The sequence below is a fragment of the Ochotona curzoniae genome, unplaced genomic scaffold, assembly GCF_017591425.1.
Source record: "Ochotona curzoniae isolate NIBS_2020 unplaced genomic scaffold, NIBS_Ocur_1.0 contig_3520, whole genome shotgun sequence".
NCBI lineage: Eukaryota > Metazoa > Chordata > Mammalia > Lagomorpha > Ochotonidae > Ochotona > Ochotona curzoniae.
The window spans coordinates 13,820,530-13,843,005 of NW_024465894.1; the positions used below are offsets into that span (position 1 = coordinate 13,820,530).

Sequence of the window (22,476 nt, forward strand, 5' to 3'; positions counted from 1 at the left end):
GAGACGCTGGTGTTCAGCACCTTTGTGTCCTGAAGGAAGAGCTTCCCAGGCTCCTCACACATCTGGGCACTTCTGGAGCAACTGGTTGCTGGGAGGAGAGCTGAGGAAGCAGGGAGGGGACAGAGCATGTTACTGTATTGGCTGTGTTAGAGCATTTTTACTCTTATAGTTGAGACAGTAGAACTGAAGTCCATTTTTCTGCATTGCCTAGATTCTGGGGGGTGTGGTTGGAGTTTTGTGACTTTGGAAGTCTCCGTTCTGGGCTCAGAGTCTGATCTGATGTCTCTGTGACCTCCAGTCTGTTTAGGGCAGGTTTGAGGAGCTGTGACTCAACACTGTCTCCCGGTGGCTGTGTCAGCCTCCACTGTGTTCCCTCCTCCAGGGGCTTCTGAGGACAATGGCCTGCCTCACACTTCAACTAGGACCCAGCTGCCCCAGTCCATGAAGATCATGCATGAGATCATGTACAAACTGGAAGTGCTCTATGTCCTCTGCGTGCTGCTGATGGGGCGTCAGCGAAACCAGGTGGGCCCCTCTCCACCCCCTCAGAACAGGGAGCCATAAACAGGTACTGCCTGGGTGCTTGTGGCGTGCCAAGCCATGCCTCGCTGCAGCCCAGCAAAGTGCAGGGTGTGTTTGTCATGTAAGAAAACTAGGCTGGTTCTGGAGCTCTGGTTCTTTGCACTGTACCTCACCAGGGGCAGCATTGGAACACAGGACCAGGGCAGGAAGCTTACCACAACAGCAAGGGTCAAGGGTTGATGACTAATAAGATTGGCCCTGCCAATGCAGTCTTTGTGGCCTTGGAATGACAGGGCAGAGCCCAAAGCTCCGTCCAGTTTGAAAACCCAGGTTCGGTTGAGAGCAACTCCAGTTGAGCTAGGATGGGCTGACCCTTGAAACAGACCTGGAAAGGGGGAGGAAGGAGTGAGGACCTGTAACCTGTGGTGCTAGAGTGCACAGCACCTGGCATCCCGAGGGGTGTTTTCTGCTGACCGGGTGCGCGGGGAGGATAGCTGCTCTTGCTTTGCTGAGTTTACAGTGAACTGCCTCAACTCCGGGTGGAATGTGCCACTTATCCGCACTTTACAGGTGAGGAACGCTTCACAATGTGGTAGGCAGGGAAGCTTCACTGAGCAGATCACGTTTGGCATGGCGCTTTCCCTGGGGAAGCCTGCCCAGCAGAGAAGCTTCACTTTGGGGTGGGACAGTTGAGAAGCCTGGTAGATGGTTCAACCCAAGCAGCAACAAGGGCTGAGGGGCCACAGGGGCCAGATCCTGTGCAGCTGGAGTAAGTGAAAGGCTGGGACAGCACGTCTGGGAGTCGGAGAGGCATTAGGACCTCAGTCAAGCCAAGAGGTGCTAGTAGTTGAGAACATGCTGGTTGTGGGACTGGTGGAAAGTGTTTACATTCTGGGTGTGTTGAGGAGAATGCCCAAAGTCTGTGGCCTAGGCAAGTACAGGGATGGGATTCTTCTGCTATTTGTTGAGATGGTCAAGACTGGTGGGTGAGGAATAGAGGGGCCAGCCACGGGAGGAAAATGAATCCCGACTAAATAAGAGATTTGAGGTGTCTGACAGCTGACAGTTGGAGTTGGGGATCCCTCAGGACTGAGTCTTCAGGCAGTGTGTATTTGAAACCTGGACCTGAGACCCCACAGATCACTGGAGCACGCCTGCTTGCAGCGTATGTCTTTGCACTCAATGCTTTGCTGTTCGGAAACCCTTTCATGGTGAACTCAACAGGCCACGACACATTCTCCCTGTACTTGCTGCCTGATCGCCTTGTGCTCAATGTCCCAGCTCTGGGAGGACACTGCCCTGCCTTCTCTGTCTCTCGCCACAATTCCCCTTTTTCTAAGTCCTCTGAGAGCAAGGTACAATGCTTATTGGGATCTCTCTGGGACACTGGGATCCTGGCACTTCTTTTTTGGGAAGGGTACCACCACTGCCTGGACTCTGTTGGACTAGCACACTCTGTGCATTGAGCACTGACCCAGCTCCTCCCATGTGCCACCCACTGCAAGCATGTGGAGTCATAGGTCCTGCCTAGCCAGGATGACAGGGTCAAATTTTCCTATTCAGGCCTCTCAGATGGCATCCTCCTTGAAGTGGTCTCTGAGTGTACATTTGGGCCAGGTTCTATGACCAGTATTGGCCTAGTTAAGAGCACACAACTGTAAATACAGCCAAATGCCGTTCCATCCTTCTGGTGCTAATGCAGCTAATCCAAGTAGCGGTCATTTTCCCCTAGTATGCTGAGCTGCTTCCACATTAGCTCACAGATACCTGTCCACAGCTTTGTTAGCTTCTGTGTTCCACCAGGGCACTCAGGCCCAGGGTCCCAAAGCAGACCCTGAAACCTGTGGCTTCACCCAGCTCCTTCATCCTGCCCACCTGCCTGCTTTTCCACAGACTCCCCCACTTCCAATCCTGAGAGCAGCTGACAGGCTGGACCTGAGACTGGGAACAATGCATTGAATGAATACCAGTTGCCTTCTCTGTGAGGAAGCTGGTGGTTTCATGAGAAAGGGGAGTAGCGTTGTAAAAAACGGCAAACCTAAAACTGGCTTGGACTTCTGGAAACCCTTTGTAGTATATCCTTCCGGAGACTTTTGTTGTTATTGAAATGAATACATTTCTTTCATAGTTACTTTGCATATGCACAATTTCTTTCTTAATGTCCCTTAACAGTTGTTCAATTCCGCTGTGTTTAACAATCTGCCTTTGGTGAAAAGCAGATATGCAGGGAAAGAGATCTTCAATCAGCTGGTACACTCCCCAGATGATTATAGTGGCCAGGGCTGGACCAAACCAAAGCCAAAAGCCAGGAGTTTCTTCCCAGCAGCCTAAATCATGTTAGTACCCAGGCCACTCAGTGTTATCGTAGGATGCCCCGTGTGGAGCATGTTCTGATTGTACTGTGCAAGTGGTTTTGATAGTTCTGAGATGCTGTTGATTTTGTTGCTCCAAGGTTGAAGAAATCCTTCCAAGGTCCATTGGTTGATATAGTCTGCCCTAGAGTCTCTTCTTGCCCAGATATTTGCTATCGAAGTTTGGCCAGGAGAGTTGTCCAATTTGTTCTGCCATCCGTGGTATCAGACATCCTCTGCAGGCTTCAATCAGTTGATGTCATGGTTGTCATGCCCCCAATGTGCATGCTGTCTCCTGCACAGGCTTCAGCAACTGAGGAGATTCAGTTCTGACAGACCACAAATCCTGTGATTTTCCCCATGGTTGAAGTTTTAAATTCAGCAGAATAGTTGGGATAGGGGGTCCCCCAAGAAACTTCACCAGAGGTGATCCTAGAACTGATTCCTGTATGTGCCAGCCAGTGCAGGATCTGACTCAGTCCATCTCCCACATCAGCCTACACACTCTGGTGGTTGGTAGTTGCCTGATCAGTTCTGTTGCTGCCCCTGTCTCATACACAAACCAGCCTTGTCCTGTCCACTATACAGTCTACCCTCACACTCAGCAGTGGGAACTAACCAATTGAAGCTACCCTCAATAACCCCTACCAGACCTACTCCCAGCCTTGGTTCCTGTGAATGCTGTTACGTGCAGCAGACTGGTCCATTCAGTTGTGCAACCTGTTCTGCACTCATGCTCATAAATGAAGGCTGCAGCTTAGCTCGGCCTGACCAGCCCCACTATCCAGACCACACTCACACCAGTGGCTGTCACCTGTCTAGCCAGGCCCGTCCCCAGCCCTGGTTCCAATGCTCACTACTGAGAGCTGCACCCCATCAGAGAGGTGCTCACAGTTTCCTTACCAGGCCCACTCCCACCCCAGATCTTACTCCTTCTAGGTGGTACTGTCGTCTAGGCTGACAGGACTTGCCCCCAGTCCCAGCACTTGCAAACTGATCTTATGGCTGGCACGTAGCTCTGGCTCATGTGTGCTTAAGTTTATACAGTCACTTAGCCTAGCCTAGCTCTCCCCCTAACTAGCTCACATGGAGGCCAACGGGTTTTGTAGCCATAACCATCTTAGCCCCCAGTGCCAGCTCTCCTGCTCACCAGTGGGGAACAGTGGCCAAGCAGAGGAGCCCTGCAGCTCCCCTAGCAGGCTCACCGCCTTCACCAGGTTGTTACATGTGCTGTTGGGAGCTGCGGCCTAGTATCATGGCCCGCCTCACTTCAGCGTTTTCTAGCAAGTGCTATAGCCTGGCTTGGCCCTGCCTGCCCCTAGTTCCAGCTTGTGCTGCAGGATGCTAGTTTAGCCCAACCCAGCCATTCTGCAGCCATGACTGGTGTTGCAGCCTAATTGGCCTGTCCTGCACCCCATCCTGGTGTTCTCATCTGTCAGTGGGTGCTATGAACTGGCCTAGCCTGTCCTGCCCTCAGACCTGACCCACAAATATGCTGGCAGGTACTGTGAGCTGGCTCCCAGCTGTGGTTCTTGCACTCACCTGCAGGGATTGTGTCTTGACAGTGTTCTCCAAGCTCCTCTATCAGATCTCCTCTCAAATTGCAGACCTTGCGCATATTGGTAGGTTCTTGGTCCAGCCTGACGTGGCCCACCTCTCGTCCTGGCATGTACAGCAGCCTTACTCCACTGGCCCACACTCAGTCCAGTTTTTACTGTTGGGTGTTACATCCCAGCCCACCTGGCCCACCCCCAGACCCAGCTCTCGTATGTGTGTCAGTGGGTCACAGTGGGTGCCGAGACCTAGCCCAGCCCATCCTGCACCCATCCTAGCTCTTGTGAGCACCAGCGGTTGCTGGAGCCTAGCATACTCTGGCACATCCCAGATCCAGATCCAGTCCACACCCATGCGAAGGAGTGCTGCAGCTGTGTCCAGCCCAGTTTGCCACTCGCATCCCTACTTTTGCACTCACCCAGTGATTCATTACAGCTCCCCAGTTAGCTCCCATTAGCTCCCCAATGAGACCCGCTCCCAGGGACAGTTTTTGCACATGCCTTTGGATGCTGCAACCTGATCTGGCCTGGCCCAATTCTAGTCTCAACTCACTGGTGAGCCCAGCCTGCCCAGTCTGCTCCCATCCTTGGCTTTAATGCAAACCAGTAGGTGTGATAGCCTAGCCTAGCATGGCCCATACTCCATCCTGGCTCCTGCACATGCCGTTATGCTGTGGTTTGGTCCAACCCTACCTGGTCGGCCTCCCCAGAGCCAAATTGTTAATTGTCCACACACTTAACAATTGGAGCAGCCTTGTCCACCCTGACCAATACCCAGCCCTAAGTGAGGTCCTCACCAGTGGGAGCTCCACCCCACTAGGGAATTTTCCCAAGTTCCCTCATTCACAGACCCAGATCTAGGTTATTACCCAACATAGTCCACCTCCTAGTCTTTTTGTGTATATTGGTGGATGTTGTGGCCCGGCCCAGCCCAGCCCACAACCAATTCTTGGGTCACCTGTGGTGCTGTAGCCTAGACCAGACTGGCCTGTTCCCAAGCCCAGTACCCATAAGTGTTGGGGGCTTCCATAGTCATGTGCCTGGTTCAGCCCATCACCACCCCCAGCTCTTAAACAAACCAGCAATTATTGCAGTCCCACAGGGGTGAGCAGCTCCGCAGAATCTGCTGGTTCTCTCACGTGATGGTCAGTGTTGTAGCCAAGCCTAATATCACTCGCCCCTTGTTCCAACACTCACTGGTGGGTACTGTGGTCTAGTTCTGCCAGCTAGGCCCCCCAGCCCTGGCTTTAGTGTACACCGGTGAGCTGTGGTGGTTGAGCTGGGCCCAGTTCATTTCTTCCATGTGGAGGGGTTCATGGATCTAACCCAGGAAAGTCCTCTAATTTCCCTCCTTGAAATCTCTCGATCTCAGCCTTCTTGCTTACCTGCAAGTAAGTGGTCTTGTTGATGGAAGTCTCCTAGAAGTCATTCCTCCCCAGCAGTGTACTCCCTCAGTGGTCTCCCTCCCACACATCCCAGATCCCCTTCCCTGAGCAATCCACATCTCCTGCACCCATGAGAGCTTTGTTTTCCCAGCTCGGACTTCCACCACGGTGCCATGCTGGCCTAAAAGCCCTGCCAGCCCACCTGGAACGCCAGATCCAGACCTCTGGCATGTGTGCCAGCCTGGGACCCTACCCCTCAGACTACCTGGACTCAAATATGTCGAGTCCTCAAACCAGGTTCATCAGCATGCCAGCATGCCAGTCTGTGCCCTAACACCCCTCTGCTGCCTGCCCTCCTGGGACCCAAGCACATGAGTTCCCAGGCCTACTCCACTCTGCCGCCTCCCTATGCAAGTCCCCAGGCCCCAGTGCCACCTAGGCGCTAACACAAGAAAGGCATCCCCTGGTTTCCAATTTGGGCTCAGGTCACACACGTGGGCCATCCTGTGCTGCTTTCCCAGATACATTAGCAGGGAGCTGGATGGGAAATGGAGCAGTGGGACTTGAACCGGTGCACCGTATGGGGATCTGGCATTGCAAGCAGCTGCTTTACCCAGTATTCTACAATGCCAGCCTCTGCTGTTTTTGTTCTTTTCCCAATAGTGTTAATCTTTAAGACCAGCCTTATTTATGGAAGACATTAATTGAAATTATTTAATTCTCTGCATGAGAATTGCCAAGGTAATTTCTCCTTTGGCATATTTACTTGTGACCTTGTTTGAGTTTCGTCATGCAAAATTGGAGAATTGTCTCTCTTTTTCAGCATATGGGTTTTGTATAATCCTTTGGAAAAGCTTTCTTAAAGCTAAAGTCATTTTCCCCCCCAAGTCTTTACATAGGTTTTTCTGGGATCCTTAGAGTTGCATCTTTTAATGTTTGTATCTTGCCTGTAGTTGAAATTTGGCCTAGGGTAAAACATGAGATGGACAGGGAAAGAAACGTTAAGGGACTTGCTCGGGTTACCAAGTCCACACATGGTGGAGTGCAAGGTGATACTAGGATCATCTGAATTCAAAACTCCAGCTCATCAGATAGGACTACGCATTGCGTGACTTGCAGGATGCTGTGAGCACTGAGGAGCAAAGGTTGCTGCCTGTGCCTGAGTGTGCAGTGGGATGGGTACCTGTGGATGCCACCCCAGCCTTGGCACTCTGCACCATTGCTTTCTTGGTTCTCACAGTGGCTGTTGCCGGTGCTGAACCCAGGGCCTTGCTAGACCTTTGAAGCACTCTGTCTCAATGTCTCTGCCTCCACCCCTTCCAGGTTCACAGGATGATCGCAGAGTTCAAGCTGATCCCTGGACTCAATAATCTGTTTGACAAGCTCATTTGGAGGAAGCATTCTGCGTCTGCCCTTGTCCTCCATGGTCACAACCAGAACTGTGACTGTAGCCCGGTGAGCAGGGGCCCCTGGGACCAGAGACCTGTCCTGCCCTTTGACCTCTGAGTGTTTAGGAGTGGAGCAAAAGCTATAAAACAGGTTGCATGATCCTGTAACTGGCAGCTACCTGGTGGGAGCAGCTGAGCTAACCCCTCTGCCTGGGCATGAATCCTCCTGCCCAGGGCCCTTCTGCTAGGTTCATCTTGTATCCCCTCGGGTGGGGGTGTCTTACCTCCCTGCAGAAATTGCCACTACTCTTTATTACCTCGCGGCAGGATTTTCCATATTTGGTCCCCCATGCCCTTGTGGTTTGTGCTCAGACCACCAATAATATGCATCAAAAGAGGATTTTGGATTGATTTCATTTTCTGAAGCCAAGATTCTGCTTCTCTTCTCATTGCCCCAGAGGGAGCACTGAGGTGGGAGTTGGGAGCTGCTGTGAGTCCCTGGATAGCTGAGCCTGTTTCCTGTAGCACAAAGAGCAGTGCTCCTGCGTCCACTGCCTCCAGGGCCAGTGCTAGGGCCCTGCTTTGGGCATTCCAGTCTGGGGACTTTGCTTCCTGCCCTGGCCCTGTTTTTATTTTTGGCCTTATTCACTTTACCATTCTGCCTGTGTATTTGAGTTTTTAATTTCAGGTGATTGCATTTTGTATTTGTGGATATTCATCAGAGTCTGAAACACTGCTTGGTCTTCATCATGTTACTGTCTTCAGTCTGTGACATGCTTTGTCTCTTCTGCCCACTGGTAGCAGTCTGTATTACTACTTCAGTCTTTCTCGGTTGCCGAGAGAGTCCTGCTGTTTGCATGGGGTCTTCCTTCCAAGTGTATGACTTCCTTGTCTTTGGTGAGGCCACCTGCAGCATACCTTGCTTCACTTGGGGGCCCGTCCCTCTGTTGCAGGAGTGTTTATGCAGGGCCATTTTGCCTTTGCTGGGCACTTCAGGGGACATAGTATCCATATCTAGTTTCTCTCTTGTCCTGGGAGACTCTCTCCACCTGCAGGTGATGCATGAGCAGAGTAGAGCAGAGCCAGTCTTCTTTGGTAGCTTCTGACACTCTGGGCAGGTTTTTTGTTTTGTTTTGTTTTGTTTTTATTGGAAAGGCAGAGCTACAGAGAGAGGAAAGGGGAGAGAAATAGTGTGAGCGAGAGCTTTCGCCTACTGGTTTACTCCCCAGATGGTTGTGATGGTCAGGGCCAAGCCGAAGCCAGGATCCAGGACTTTCTTCTTGGACACAAGGTCCAAGGACATCAGCCATCTTCCGCTGTTTTCTCAGGCTGTTAGAGAGCTGGGTCAGAAGTGAAGCTGCCAGGACTCAAACCTGTGCTCATGTGGGAGCCAGCATTGCCGGTGGAGCCCTTACTCTCCAAGCCACAGCACCAGCCTCTGGGTTGAGCCCTTTTCTGACTCAGTGTATGTGCTATACGATCCAGGCTCTGTCCGGTCCCTGCAGTGTGTGGACTCAGCCCTAGTGAGATCAACAGCTTCAGGACTCACTGTTCTGTGGTCTGTCCACTCTCACTTCCTGGGGTCCCTTCTTTTCTGTGAGCTTACTCTCATGTTTAAAAGGATTGGCTGAGTTTCTGTCCTGTAATCTGGGATGTGTTCAACAGGAATGCTAGGTTTACATTAGCTTAATTTTCTCTTGGCCAAATGTGGAAGCCAGCAGCTGGTATTCTAATGAAGAAATTCCCCCTGGGCCTTAGGACAAAGGCTTGGAGAAGCCATGAGGCTGCGGGGCTGGTACTGACGGGGAGGACATGTGTGTTTCAGGATATCACCTTGAAGATACAGTTTCTGAGGCTTCTGCAGAGTTTCAGTGACCACCATGAGTAAGTACCACACACTCTGCAGGGATGTGTCAGGGGTCTTCGAAAGGGTCCCCTCTTTCTATCTGATCGCTGTGCCCAGCTCAGGAGGCAGAGCTTGGGCGCTGTCACCTCAGGTTACCAGGCATAACTGCATCGCCGTGGCACTGCAGCAAGAGCTGCTGATGTGCCTGGTCCTTCTTTTAGGACCACCTTTAGGATCACCACAGCCACCCTCAATGGTGAGCACAGGAGTTAGGGCTGCCTGGCATCCCTGGAGCCCATACCACTCAGGTGACTTCCCAAGCTTGGGGTCCCTGCTGACCAGATTGTCCAGGATATGCAACCACCCTCATTTCTAATTTTTTTAGACCTTCACTAACATCTATACAGAAACACAATTCCTCAGTGAACAATGCAGGGCATGTGGACAGCAACTCATCTTTGACCTTTGTGTTGGAGAAAGTGTGATGGGATGGTGGTGAGCCAGAGGGAAGGCTGTGCTGCTTAGCTCTAGCTGCCCGTGGTGCACAGGAAATAGGGCCCATGGTTGCTGGGCTTCTGATTTTTTTCTCCAAGGAAAACCAGAAATCCAGGGGTAGGGGAGGACCCCAAGTTGTAATTGTTGGCTGGGATTCTTTGGGCACACTGTGGAAGCCAACAGGGCAGTGGGAGGACAGCTGTGGTTCCAGGGGCTTCCCCTGGGCAGGCCCCCACACCCTGCTGGGAGTTGGTGTGGCTGGAAGCCAGGGAATGCATGTGTGTTTTAAGGTGGCACTGATGGGTTGTTAAAGTGCACCTGCTTCCTGGAGGGGAAGGGTGGGGTACCCAGCTTTCATTGGAGTGGGGAATTTGAGCACTTTGCTGTGCCAGACACAGGTACACAGGGACCATCATGAGGGGTTGACTTCGGTCTGAGGATGTTTGAAGGGGGACAGAGTCAGGAGGGAGGAACAGCCCAAGGAGGGCTGAAGGCTTGCCTGAGGTCAGCTGGGCCCTGAAGGGACCAAGGCACCCCCATAGATGCCAGCTCAGGCTCAAGACACATGGATTCTTGCTTCTCTGTGAGAAATGGTGGGGATTTTCCACATTGGCCTAGCTCCTCTCCTTGACCCTGCCCAATTCATTTGTTTCAGGAACAAGTACTTGCTTCTGAATAACCAGGAGCTGAATGAGCTCAGCGCCATCTCTCTGAAGGCCAACATCCCCGAGGTGGAGGCCGTCCTCAACACAGACAGGTGAGGGGCGGGCCACACTGGCCTTCAGGTGGACACCCCCCCCCCCCCCCAATGGAGCTGCTGTGGTCCAGGGAGCCTGTGCATCGGGCACTGTGCTCCTGTTACCTACCTCACAGCCACCCTAGGAGGAGAATACTGCTGGCACCTTCATTTTTCAGATGACAGAGCAGGCTGTCTGTGCTCCTTCCCCTGCCCTTGTCACATGTATCTGACCTTGGCTGTGTGCTCCTTTCCCGGCCAAAGGCAGCTTGAGCTGAGAAGGACGAACAGAAGCAAACCCCTGAGTCGGCCCACAGTTCCATGCTTGAGGGTGGAGGGCAGCCTGGTGGCTCATAAATCAGGTGGCCGGTCCCAGAATCAGGAACCTGCGTTCCCAACCTTTCTCAGTTGTGCCGGGCCTTTCCCGCCTCGTCTTAGTGTCTGCATAGTTGATCTCTGAAGAGTTGATGGGCTAACTCCCATGCCTGGCACCTCTGGAGGCCCGAGGCACTTCCTGTCTGTTTCACTGACCCAGAAGCTGAAGCCTGGAGGCCCAGTTACTTGTCTAGGCTCAGTTGCCACTGAGCCTGGTGCAGGGAGTGCCCAGGGTCCACCCTGTTGGCCCAAAGCTTGCTCTCCACCACCAACCCCTGCTGTCAACAGACTTTCCTGGCCTGTTTCAGAACCACTTTGGGTATAAGCAGGTCCCCTCAGTCGGTTGGACCCTGGCCGCCTGTGGTTGTGTTCCCTGCCTTGTTCCAGGAAAAGCTGCCCCGAGCTGCAGTGGGAATGCCCGTGGCTGTGTTGTGAACGGATGCAGGAGCCTGGGAGCTCAGGATTTGGGACAGCAGCAGAAAGTCCTACATACTCGTGGCATGTCCCTGTGGTTCTTCCCCGGCTGACCCAGCAGAGTAACCCGCCCTAAGACCCCTTTCAGCCTCAGGTCTGCCACTGGTGCCCTTGTCCCTTTTTGTTTCAGGAGTTTGGTGTGTGATGGTAAGAGAGGCTTACTGACTCGGCTGCTGCAGGTTATGAAGAAGGAGCCTGCTGAGTCATCATTCAGGTGTGTGTGAGGGACAGGTGCCCGGCACTCTGCAGCAACAAGAGCAAGTGACTTGTGTGGCTAGTTTTGCTGGGGAGAGGTAGTCTGACTGCCCCCCTGCCCTAAGTTGACACAGTGGGTATGCAGGGACCCACACCACAGCACATCAGGTCGTTGAGCAGGCACCTGCTGTATGGCTGTCCAGCAGCTGAGAGTGAGTGCCCTGGGCTGGTGGAGAGAACTGGGAGCACAAACCTCTTGGACATGAATGGGGCTGGGCAGGAACATCTCAATGTTCGCAGTGACCTGTGCTGAGCCATGAAGGCTGTGGGCAGGAAGATGCCAGGCCGGGCCAGTGTAAGCACTAGTAAGGCTCTGTGCCCATGTGGGCCCTTGTCACCTTAGCGTGCCATGTCCAGACTCTGAGCTCTAGGTCATTTGGTCTACACCAGCCCCTCTTTAGACCAGCCTGCCATGTGTCATCTCAGGGCTCAGCAGCTTCACTCGCACCCCCCTCCCCTCCCCACCAGTTCATGTCCTCCTGTTCTCAGATGGGACCTGCTGTAGCCCTTTGATCCTAGACACCACCTTCTGTGTGCCTCACCCCCTTCCAGGCTCCAGCACAGAAGTGTCTCCCACTGCTTCCGTCAGTTCCATGGGGAGGGGGCTTTTCTGCTCACTACAAATCCCCAAGGCTTGTGTGACCCAGTGGATGGAGGAGCAAACAGCTCCCAGCCCTGAGGGAGTTGCACACAAGCCAGAAGAGGGCAGCCTTGGCTTCTTGGACAGAGGTCGATGTTTGGGTCGCAGGTTTTGGCAAGCAAGGGCAGTGGAGAGCTTCCTCCGAGGGACAACCTCCTATGCCGACCAGATGTTCCTGCTGAAACGAGGCCTTCTGGAGGTATGGCCTGCTCAGGAGCAGGGATGCGGCCAGCCCTTCTCCCCGCTGCCCTGTGCTTTGCTCTTCTGAGTCCCAAGCAGCTCCTGGAGTGGCCCAGTCTTGGGTGCTGCAAATGCTGGTGCCTGTTGCCCATTGCCCTGGGGCTTGCTCCAGGTTCTGACCATGCATTCCCTGTGAGTACCCGAGGGAAGGGCCCCTGCTGCAGCTCAAGGCCCGTCAAGGCCCTTCGACCCAGAGGATAATTTGATCCTAGCTGAAAGTACATTTCCTTTATTGACTAATGCCCTTCAGAAAAGCTAAATTTTATGAAAGGGGAAGCCAAAATAATGTTTTAAAAAGATAATGACAAGAAACTGATTCGTGGATTTTGTAAAAATCCGTATGGGAAAGAATACAAATGAGTTTGACTGTAAGAACATGAAAATGGAAAATATTAAATCATTTTAACTGTAATAGAAACACTTAAATCAAGGACGTAAAAATTGGCTTAGCTCTCGGTAAAAGTTCATTGCTTTTGGCATAATTTTTAATGGGATTAATTAACATGAAGACAACAGTGGGGTCAGAATGCCCTGTGCCCTCCTGTGCTGTCCTTCATGGCTTGGGTGGCTCCAGTGCTAGGGCAGAGACCTCAGCTGAGCTGGGGTGAGCGCAGGCCACCTGAGGGAGCCACTCCCTGTGGGCTAGCAGCGTCCGCTCCCCGTGAGCTGGAGCCAGCATCTAGGCCAGGAAGCGAGGCAAGGCTCCAGACTGGATGCTTGCTCAGATCAGATGTGGGTGTGAGCTCCGTGCCAGTCCCTGTGGGAGGCAGACAGGAGGCAGCCCCATTCACAACCTCAGCCTGTGCCCTTGTCGCACACAGCATATCCTGTACTGCATCGTGGATAGTGAGTGCAAGTCACGGGATGTACTGCAGAGCTACTTTGACCTCCTGGGGGAACTGATGAAGTTTAACGTTGACGCCTTCAAGAGATTCAATAAATACATCAACACTGATGCAAAGGTAAGGCTGGCCCGGGCTCTGTGGGGTGTTAGACTGGAGAATGCAGGGGATGCTAGGGCCATCTTCAGATGATATTCACAGGCAGCTGCACTTGGGGCAGCATACTCAACCCTGGGTCATGGGGCTGAGAGCCAGGCTGCTTGAGTGCAGGGAGGGAGTTGGGCAGTGGGGACACAGTGCAGTGGGTGCCCCTGATGGAGCCCCAGGGGAAGGAGGGACCAGACCTGGTGTGATAGACCCCTCTCGGAGCAGCTGAAATAAAGATCTGAAATGTCCAGCAGCCTTCCCTGCAGAGCCCGGACAACGTCTGAGCTCCTGCGATGGCCCTGGCAGGGCTGCCCACGGGGGCCATGGCCACCTCTGGCCTGCAGCCCTGGGCCCCACGAGCCCCGGCCCTGTGCAGTTCCAGGTCTTCCTGAAGCAGATCAACAGTTCCCTGGTGGACTCCAACATGCTGGTGCGCTGTGTCACTCTGTCACTGGACCGATTTGAAAACCAGGTGGACATGAAAGGTAAAAAGGCTGGGACACCGAGGCCTGTGGGCTGCTGTTCCCACATGTGAGGCAGCACTGGCCTCCAGCAGGGAGACGGTGACTGAGATGGTGGTGCCACACTGTGGCTGGTGGCAGGGTAGCAGCTCCCTGGCCAGTTGGCCTGTGTCTGTCTGCATTCCTTGTAGTGGGCACATCCGCGCTTTGGGAAAGGAAAGAAGCAAACCAACACAGCCACTTTGTCCTGCAGGCTGGGGTTGCCTGGGGGATGGGGTCCTCACTGCCCCCACACTGTCGGGTCACAGGTCGGGGGCGGAGTCTTCCTGGAGTTGCATGCACATACACGTGTTTCTGCCTAGGGGAGGGCCTGTGGCCATCCCAGCACATTCTCAGTGTTACTCTCCCCCCTACAGAAAGGACATTTGTTTCTCAGTCACCATCATTGATGGCAGCAAATCATTTTGGAATTGAGGTGTTTGCCTTTTTCTGCTCCAAAGGTCTAATTCAGGGGACCAACCCCAGGGATTCCCATGCAGTCCCCTGCGTGTGTCACAGGCCTGTGCCCTCGCGAGCCCAGCAGAGGGCGCTGACACTGACAGCAGTGAGAGGTCCACTCAAGTAGGAGCTCTGGAAAGCAAGTCCCACGGGCTGTCACTGGTTTTCTTTTTTATTACTAGCTTGTTTATATGAAATGAGCAATTTCACATCTTGGAGATTTAAAAGCACAGGTGTTTCAGTATCAGAAAGGAAGGACCTGTGTCACGCTGGGGGGGATGAGTGTGGAAGCAGTGGCATCCCAGGGTGTGCTCTGCAGGATGGAGAGGGCCCCAGCAGGCACAGAGGCAGGCGGCTCACTGCTCTGCACCCCCCACAGTGGCCGAGGTCCTGTCCGAATGCCGCCTGCTCGCCTACATATCCCAGGTGCCCACGCAGATGTCGTTCCTCTTCCGCCTCATCAACATCATCCATGTGCAGACGCTGACCCAGGTGAGGCCACAGTAGAGGATGGTCACTTGGAAGCCATTTCCTCTGCCCAGCATCCTAGAGCTGATGCCGCTGAGGCATTGGTCTCCTTAGGCCTGTCAGGCTGGGGCCCAAGGAGAGGTGGTGCTGCGCTCTGATGCCCAGGCTGGTGCGTCTCCCACTCAGTGGCTGTGCAACCCTTACTTCTCTGAGCATCACAGCCTGCCATCCTAAGATGGCTGAGTCTCAGGTAGCGAGCCTGTTTGCTCACCTCACAAACACCTTTTAGGGCTGGCACTGGGTTCAGTGGGGTGGAGGGGCTGTGAACAGGTGGACCCTTCTGAGGGAGTCTGCCAGTGTGAGCTGAATGAAGGTCACACAATGGGATGGCTGTCCGGCCCATGCACACAGCCTACCTAAAGCAAAATCCCACAGCACGGAAGGTGCCATCAGCGTCAGGGGGCGCTGGATCCTGTCCGCAGTCTGTGCAGGGCCAGAGCCTCGAGCGGCCCTGCTGCCTAGTGGCTGCCCGGGCTCCCGGAAGATCCCTGACCTTGCTGGCCCTCGGCCTTGCAGGAGAACGTCAGCTGCCTCAACACCAGCCTGGTGATCCTGATGCTGGCACGGCGGAAAGAGCGGCTGCCCCTGTACCTACGGCTGCTGCAGCGCATGGAGCACAGCAAGAAGTACCCCGGCTTCCTGCTCAACAACTTCCACAACCTGCTGCGCTTCTGGCAGCAGCACTACCTACACAAGGACAAGGACAGCACCTGCCTGGAGAACGTGAGTGCCTCTCCCCAGCCAGGGCAGGCCACGGGTGGGTGACGTGCGGCAACGTGTGTGGGGACCCCGGGCCCCATGCTGCCGCCTTCCCCAGGGGAGCCAGGCTCCCCTCACAACCCACTCTCTCTACTCAGAGCTCCTGCATCAGCTTCTCCTACTGGAAGGAGACCGTGTCCATCCTGTTGAATCCGGATCGCCAGTCCCCCTCTGCCCTCGTCAGCTACATTGAGGAGCCCTACATGGATATAGATAGGGACTTCACTGAGGAGTGACCTTGGACCAGGCCTTGGGAGGCTGTCGAGCCCCAGCCTGTGTGGATGAGCGTGGGTACACCTGCCCCACGCCTTGCCCTGATCCTGTCCCTCGCTGCCTGCCTGCCCCAGGTGTGAGGGCCAAGTGTGGTGGGAAGGGACACCGGAGGCTCTGGGCCTGAGGCCCCAGGTCATTGGGGAGCTCTGGTTCCCTCAAGGGCACGAGCCCACGCTCCCCACATGGTCCTGACCCCCCCCCCCCCAAGAGATAAGGACTTCTAAGAAAACAGCCCTGTCAGAGGAGCTGTCCATCTCTGGCTGTCGGGGCTGGAGGGACGGGGCTGAGCTCCCCAACCCTGGCCTCCTGGCCCAGACAGAAAAGCTTCTGAGCCCCAGGCAGGGGTGCCGGCGCAGAGGACCCTGCGCTCCCAGTCAGCCCTGCCCTCCCTTAGCTCCTCGGGTTCTGTTTGCTCCTTGGCCGCTGTGTTTATCCTATGGGGTTCCCTAGAAGTGGGGGCCTAGGGTGGCTGTGCCTGTCCCACCCCTGCCCGGACGAAGGAGCTGGGCTGGGAACCCACCCTCAGCCCCTCCTTGTGTTGCCAATTTATTAACAGCAAATAAACCAATCAAATGGAGACTATTAAAGAAGTTTATTTTAAGTGACTGCTGTGGACCTGCCTTTTGTCCGCGCGGTGATGTGTTCCCCTCTTCCCAGGGTGAGACAGGGCTGCAGTGATGGTCACTCCTTGTGCTAAGGGGAGAAGTAGGGCTCAGGGCATGCACCACAGAGCTCCCTCCACACACCGTCACACTGGGACCCCCTCACCTTCCTCACCTTGGGCCCCAGTGCGTCCCGTGTCCGCGCCCGCAGCTTATTGGCCTGAGTCTCCGCCATGTCTGCGCGCTCCTCTGCATCATCCAACTCGTGCTGGGCTTTACGGTACTTGGCCAGGTTGGTGCTGGCCTGCTGCTCCTGGGGGGCACACACACCCGTGGTTCCCCTTTGGTCACTCTGGTTCCTGCACCCTAGTCTCCTATCACCCTCTGTCCCTGCTCAGCAGGCCCCAAGACTGGAACAAGACTCCCTTGAGGGCTGTCTGCTGCCTAATCTGGTTGGAGCTGCTGGGAACTTAATCCCGCTGGTCAGTGGGGTCAGTGGGGTCAGTGGGCTGGGGATGATGGAGCTGCCACCCTGTAGGGGCAGCCAGCTGCCTGAGTAACCTGGGGTTTCAGCTACCCAAACCCCGGGACACTCACCGCCTCCTCAAACTGGCGCTTGTAGCTCTTGACCTTGCTCTGCAGCTTGTCAACCAGGTCCTGCATGCGAGCCAGGTTCTTCCTGTCCTCCTCAGTCTAGGCAGACAAGTGGGCCTCAGAGCTGCCTCACCGGGCCGGGGCCGGGCCACCCCCAAGGCGGCCCCCACCACCCACCTGGTAAGCCAGCTCCTTGACACGGCGCTCATGTTTGCGCACTCCCTTGAGGGCCTCGGCATGCTTCTTCTGCTCAGCATCAAGTTCCGCTTCCAGCTCTCTCACCTGTGGGCAGCCAGGGGCTAGGCCTGCTGGTAGCACCTGACCCGGGCCACCCGCCTGCCTGGAAAAGGCCTGCAGGCCCCACACACCTTGGCTTCTAGCTTCTGCACCTGCTTCTTCCCACCCCGAAGAGCAGCCTGCTCCGCCTCCTCCAGTCGAGCCTGCAGCTCCCGCACTGTCTGCTCCAGGGTCTTCTTCATCCGCTCCAGGTGGGCACTCGTGTCTTGCTCCTTCTTCAGCTCCTCAGCCATCATGGCCGCCTGCAGGGGGTGCAGGTGATGTGTTAGCAAGCGACCAGCCGGGAGAATATCCCTGGGCCGGGCTCTGCCCTGCCGCCTCCCAGCCTCACGTCGGTGATGGCCTTCTTGGCCTTCTCCTCCGCCTCCCGCCTCTCCTGGGCAGCCTCTTCCACCTCCCCGCTCAGCTGTGCCAAGTCGGCCTCCAGCTTCTTCTTCTGGCTCAGCAAGCCGGTGTTCTGGGGGGGAAGCAGAGTGTCACAGCCAGCCAGCAGGCCCCCAAGCCCAGCCAGCAGGCCTGGCTCTACCTGCGAGTGCAGGAGGTTCAGACGCTCCGTGGCCTCCACCAGCTCCTGCTCAGCCAGCCGCCGGCTGCGCTCCCCCTGCTCCAGGGTGGCCCGCAGCTCCTCCAGCTCGGCGGCCAGCAGTGCAGCCCGGCGCTCCAGGGCCTGCCCCTGTTCACGCAGCTCCGCGGCCAGCCGCTGTTCCTCGTCCCGCCCGGCCTGCTCCTCCTTGAGCTGGGCCTGCAGCAGCCGTGTGGCTGCCTGGGCCTCGGAGGTTTGGCGGTTAGCATGGCCTAGCTGCAGCTCCAGGTCATTGAGGTCGCCCTCCATCTTCTTCTTGAGGCGCAGTGCCTCGTTGCGGGCCCGGGTCTCTGCATCCAGGGAAGCCTGCAGGGACTCCACAGCCCGCTGGTGGTTGCGCCTGCAGGAACACAGGGAAGAACAGGCCTAGGTGCCATTGCCACCGCCACCCCCAGTACCGAAGCACTGGTGGAAATAGAACGAATGAACAGCCCCACCCTGGTTTAAAGTCCCTCTTGACTGACTGCTGCCCATGAGACCAAATTTCTGGATAGGGAGGCAGACATGCACACATGACCTTGGGCAACTCTAATGGAGTCAGCACCTCTACAATGGGGACAGCCCTGTCCAGAGCAGGCCATGTCAGACCACCTGGGCCATGGGCTTTGCCTGCTGTCCCTGCCCAGGAGGATGGGGCAGCGGCAGGATGGACACACCTCAAATTAGTGCATTCCTCGTCCTTCTCTGCGAGCTTCCGGTCCACCTCGGCCTTGACCTGGGATAGCTCCAGCTGGATCCGCAGTGTCTTGGTCTCTTCCAGCTCCAGGGCCCCCTGGGGACAGAGGAGCAGGAGAGGATGGGGTGGGTGCAGGGTCAGGCTCGGGAGGCCAGGGGAGCAGCCAGTCCACATTCACCCACCCGGTGGCCAGCCCCGGACCTCAGCCTCCTCCAGGGCCGCCTGGAGCTCACTCTTCTCCCCTTCCAGCGCCTTCTTGGCTTTCTCTAGTTCTTGGATGCTCTTCCCACTGAGGCTGACCTGGTCTGCGAGGTCACTGATCTCTTCTGTGGAGTGGATGGGGCACTGAGCAGCCTCCTCGCAGGGTCCCTTCACTCGGCCCTGCGGTGCACCCCGCCTAGCTCCTACCCTGTAGGTTCTTGTTTTCTCGCCTGAGCGTCTCCAGGGCGTCCAGTGCCTCCTCGTGGCTGTGCCGCAGCCGGAAGAGCTCGGTACCCAGGCCGCGGGCCTCCCTCTGTGCGGCCTCCAGCTCCCGCTGTGTCTCCTCCTCCTGCCGCCGCCGCTCCTCCAGCGCCCGCTCCAAGTGCCGCTGCTTCTTGTCCAGCGCAGCAGCAGCCGAGGTCGCCCGTTCCAGCTCCAGCGTCACGTCCTCCGACTCCGTCTGCAGCCGCAGCTTGGCTTTTTCCAGGGACGAGCACTTGGCGTTGGCAGCCTCTACGCCCTCCTCTGCCTCCTGCAGCCGCAGGGCCAGCTTCTTCCTAGGCCACGGGGACGGACAGGATGAAAGCTGGGCAGGCAGGAGGCAGTGACCTTGCCGGGCAGTGGCCTGGCCCGCCAGCCGCTCACTTGGCCTCCTCCAGCTCCTCCGTCCTTTGGATGGCGTCAGCTTCGTACTTGCTCCTCCACTGGGCCACCTCGGCGTTGGCCTTAGACAGCAGCCGCTGCAGCTCAGCCTGGGCCTCAGCCTCCTCCTCGTGCTGCTCCCGCAGGAGGTCGCAGTCGTGCCGCAGAGCCTGCACCGCGTGGGCCAGTGCGCTCTTGGCCTGAGGGGATACTGGAGGCTCAACAGCGGCCCGGGCTGGTGGCTCGGGCGCCCAACACTCCTCGGCCACACTTCCAGCCCACCTTGCTCTCTTCCTCCAACTGCCTCCGCAGCTCCTCCAGGCTCTGGGCCGCTGAGGCCTTCCCCCGGCTCAGCTGGCTAATCAGAGACTCCTTCTCCTCCAGGAGGCGGCTCAGTTCCCCTGTGGGCCGAGGGGAGACGGGTGAGCAGGCGGGTCAGGACTGACAGGCAGCACCACGGCCCCACCTGGCAGCTCTCGGTCTGCCTCACCGCTCTCGGTCTGCAGCCGCCCACGCTGCGTGCTTGCATCTGCCAGCTGCCGCTGCAGCTCCTCCACCTTGATCTTGGCCTCACTCAGCTGGTCCTCATAGGTCCGGCACAGCTTCTCCGCACTGGCCTGGGAACCAGAATCAGGCGTCAGGGTCTGGGAGTGGGAACTACCAGGCCCTAGGCAATCCTACAACCAAAGGGGGAGGTCATAGCCCCAAGCTCAGGGTCGAGGAGTCCACTGCTGGGCTCCTGGCTCAGCAACGCGTCAGATCTGAAAGGACGGGGTCAATCCCAAGGCCTGGGGTCAGGGAAACAGGTTACTGGACCATGGTAAGAGGTCAGCTGCCAGGATGAGATGGCACAAAGTTCAGGGGGGTGAACTGCAGTTCAGGAGGGCATAGGCAGGACAAGCAACAGGTCAGTTCAGCAGTCGAGCTGATCTCAACTACATTAGGTCAGAAACAGCCAGGAAACAGGGCTGGGAGGGAGCTGGCGGTGAGATGCCAGGCTGATGGGTCAGGTAGGTAGAGGGTCCAATCTAGTGTAAGCTCAAGGATTGGCTTGAAGTGCCTGGGGGTCAGAAGCAGGGCAGCTGCTGGGCTCAGAACTGGCTCAGGGTCAGAGACCTTGCCTCGGGCCAGCGTCTCCACACTGGCCCCCAAGTCATCCACCTCCATGCGCAGCTCACTCTTCTCCTTTTCCAGCTTCTGCCGCACCCGCTGCAGACTGTCCACCTGCTCGCCCAGCTCAGCCGAGCTGTCGGCCTGCTTGCGCCGCAGGGCGGCCACCGTGGCCTCATGCCGCAGCGCCGCCTCTTCCAGCTCCCGCCGCAGCCGCCCCAGCTCGGCCTCCCGCTTGCGGCAGTCCTCACGCTGCCCAGCCGACGCACCGCCCGCCTCCTCCAGCCGCTCACTCAGCTCCTCCAGCTCCCGGGCAGCCTCGGCCCGCTGCTTCTCCACGCGGGCCCGGGCTGCCCGCTCAGCCTCTAGCTCCTCCTCCAGCTCCTCGGCCCGCGCCTGAGGGGAGCGGACACCAGAGGCTGCCAGGCACCTCTGCAGCACCTGGCCCCCACTTCCCAGCCGGACCCCCACACACCTGCAGCTCCTTGATCTTCTTCTGCAGCTGGGCCCCCACGAGCTGCTCATCTTCCACCCGCAGGTTCAGCTGACTCAGCTCCGAGTCCTTCCTGGGAGCACCAAGCAGAGTGAGCCAGCCGACTGTCATTGCACTTATACGCAGCTGTGGGAATCCCATCTTTCCAGACCCCTGGGGCCTCCAGTATCCCCCCCACCCCCAGCCCCGAGCTGGGGAGTGTAGCACCACACCTCTCAACACCGCCTACCCCTGCAGAGGGAGTGAGCCCCAAGGCCAGGAGGCCCAGGCCTCCCCAGCCCACCCTTACTTCTTGAGCTTCTCCTCCAGCTGCTGCTTGTCCTCGGCCGCGTCCGTCACAGACTCCTGCGTGAGCTTCAAGTCACCCTCAAGCTTGCGTTTGGCCCGCTCCGTGTCCAAGCGCAGCTTCTTCTCCTGCTCCAGGGAGCACTCCAGCTGCGGGCAGGCGGGACTCAGCCAGGGCAGACGGGCCTGCCAGCTCCCTGCCCACTCCCAGCCCAGGCCCCCAACTCACATCCTCCACCTGCTGCTCTAGGCGGAGCTTGGCCTTGGCCAGAGCGCTCACACGGTCCTCCTCGGCCTGCAGGTCCCCCAGGGCCTGCTGGTGCGCCTCCTGCAGTGCCTTCTTCTCCTTGGTCAGCCGGGCTACCGATTCATCCAGTGTGGCCATCTCCTCTGTCAGGTTCTTCACCTACGCCAGAGCCAGGGGCAGCATGGGGACCTGCCTCCTGCTCCAGCAGTCCCCCAGGCCAAGCAATCCCCTTCCAGCTGTGGGGCTGGGACAGGTGACCTTGCTGTAAGCCCTGCTGGTCCAGCCCTAGGGGTGACAGCCACTCCTCAGGCTATGTGAGGGCACAGTGGGCAAAGGCTCATGGCACCAAGCACAGCATCAGGACACAGTGGTCACCAGCGTCAGCTACCAACCAGGGCAACTGCAGGGTTGCAGGAAAGCCACTTCCTCTCCCATGGGAACCTGAACCAGCCATGCACTGCCCCTAGACACACTTCTCCCTGGATAATGGAACCAGTGCTGCTGGGGCCTCCAGGACAGAGGGGTAGACAGCTGAGGGTGGACGGTGTGTGCCAGCCTTGCTGGCACCTGCTGCAGGCCAGGCCTGTGTACAGTCACTATTGATGCAGGAAGAGCACAGCAAGGCCCGAACCTTGTTCTCTGTGGCCTGCTTCTCCTTCTCGGCCTTGGCCAGCGTCAGCTCCAGGTCGTCGATGTCCTTCTTGAGCTCCGTGCACTCGTCTTCCAGCTTGCGCCGGCGGGCGGCCAGCTCGGCATTCACCTCCTCCTCATCCTCCAGCCGCTCACTCAGCTCCTTCACCTTTGCCTCGAGCTGCACCTTGGACTTGATCAGCAGGTGGCAGCGTTCCTCAGCATCAGCCAGGTTGTCCTGCTCCTGCAGGGGACAGATGGCAGCTGGCCTGGCTGGTGGGGGTGAGCAGGTGAAGGCTGGGGAAGAGGGCTACCAGGGCAGAAACCGCATCATCAAGAGGGGGACAC

The 22,476-nt window shown here is 56.9% G+C and overlaps 2 protein-coding genes across 4 annotated transcripts in view; one reads left to right on the forward strand and one right to left on the reverse strand.

Annotated features, from left to right (window-relative positions):
- Window positions 1-15,848, forward strand: part of LOC121157385 (transient receptor potential cation channel subfamily C member 4 associated protein) — a 66,585-nt gene extending 50,737 nt beyond the window's left edge. For 2 of the 3 annotated variants that reach the window (XM_040981591.1, XM_040981593.1), the window contains 11 exons: window positions 359-525; window positions 7,135-7,266; window positions 9,025-9,083; window positions 10,196-10,297; window positions 11,256-11,339; window positions 12,129-12,219; window positions 13,082-13,222; window positions 13,626-13,734; window positions 14,588-14,700; window positions 15,253-15,459; window positions 15,594-15,848. In XM_040981591.1, the coding sequence (XP_040837525.1) occupies window positions 359-525; window positions 7,135-7,266; window positions 9,025-9,083; window positions 10,196-10,297; window positions 11,256-11,339; window positions 12,129-12,219; window positions 13,082-13,222; window positions 13,626-13,734; window positions 14,588-14,700; window positions 15,253-15,459; window positions 15,594-15,731 (1,343 nt within the window). In that variant the 3' untranslated portion in view covers window positions 15,732-15,848. The remainder of the gene's footprint in view (window positions 1-358; window positions 526-7,134; window positions 7,267-9,024; window positions 9,084-10,195; window positions 10,298-11,255; window positions 11,340-12,128; window positions 12,220-13,081; window positions 13,223-13,625; window positions 13,735-14,587; window positions 14,701-15,252; window positions 15,460-15,593) is intronic. The other variant, XM_040981592.1, reaches the window with a different exon arrangement.
- Window positions 15,849-16,344: 496 nt separating this feature from the next.
- Window positions 16,345-22,476, reverse strand: part of MYH7B (myosin heavy chain 7B) — a 37,348-nt gene continuing 31,216 nt past the window's right edge. Inside the window, exons 24-41 of the mRNA XM_040981590.1 lie at window positions 22,130-22,372; window positions 21,481-21,657; window positions 21,256-21,401; window positions 20,949-21,039; window positions 20,480-20,869; window positions 19,854-19,980; window positions 19,646-19,764; window positions 19,367-19,563; window positions 18,929-19,278; window positions 18,722-18,846; window positions 18,501-18,616; window positions 17,788-18,184; window positions 17,593-17,718; window positions 17,333-17,503; window positions 17,142-17,246; window positions 16,968-17,063; window positions 16,546-16,683; window positions 16,345-16,461 (exon numbers count right to left, since the gene is read on the reverse strand). Of these exons, the coding sequence (XP_040837524.1) occupies window positions 16,450-16,461; window positions 16,546-16,683; window positions 16,968-17,063; window positions 17,142-17,246; window positions 17,333-17,503; window positions 17,593-17,718; window positions 17,788-18,184; window positions 18,501-18,616; window positions 18,722-18,846; window positions 18,929-19,278; window positions 19,367-19,563; window positions 19,646-19,764; window positions 19,854-19,980; window positions 20,480-20,869; window positions 20,949-21,039; window positions 21,256-21,401; window positions 21,481-21,657; window positions 22,130-22,372 (3,126 nt within the window). The 3' untranslated portion in view covers window positions 16,345-16,449. The remainder of the gene's footprint in view (window positions 16,462-16,545; window positions 16,684-16,967; window positions 17,064-17,141; window positions 17,247-17,332; window positions 17,504-17,592; window positions 17,719-17,787; window positions 18,185-18,500; window positions 18,617-18,721; window positions 18,847-18,928; window positions 19,279-19,366; window positions 19,564-19,645; window positions 19,765-19,853; window positions 19,981-20,479; window positions 20,870-20,948; window positions 21,040-21,255; window positions 21,402-21,480; window positions 21,658-22,129; window positions 22,373-22,476) is intronic.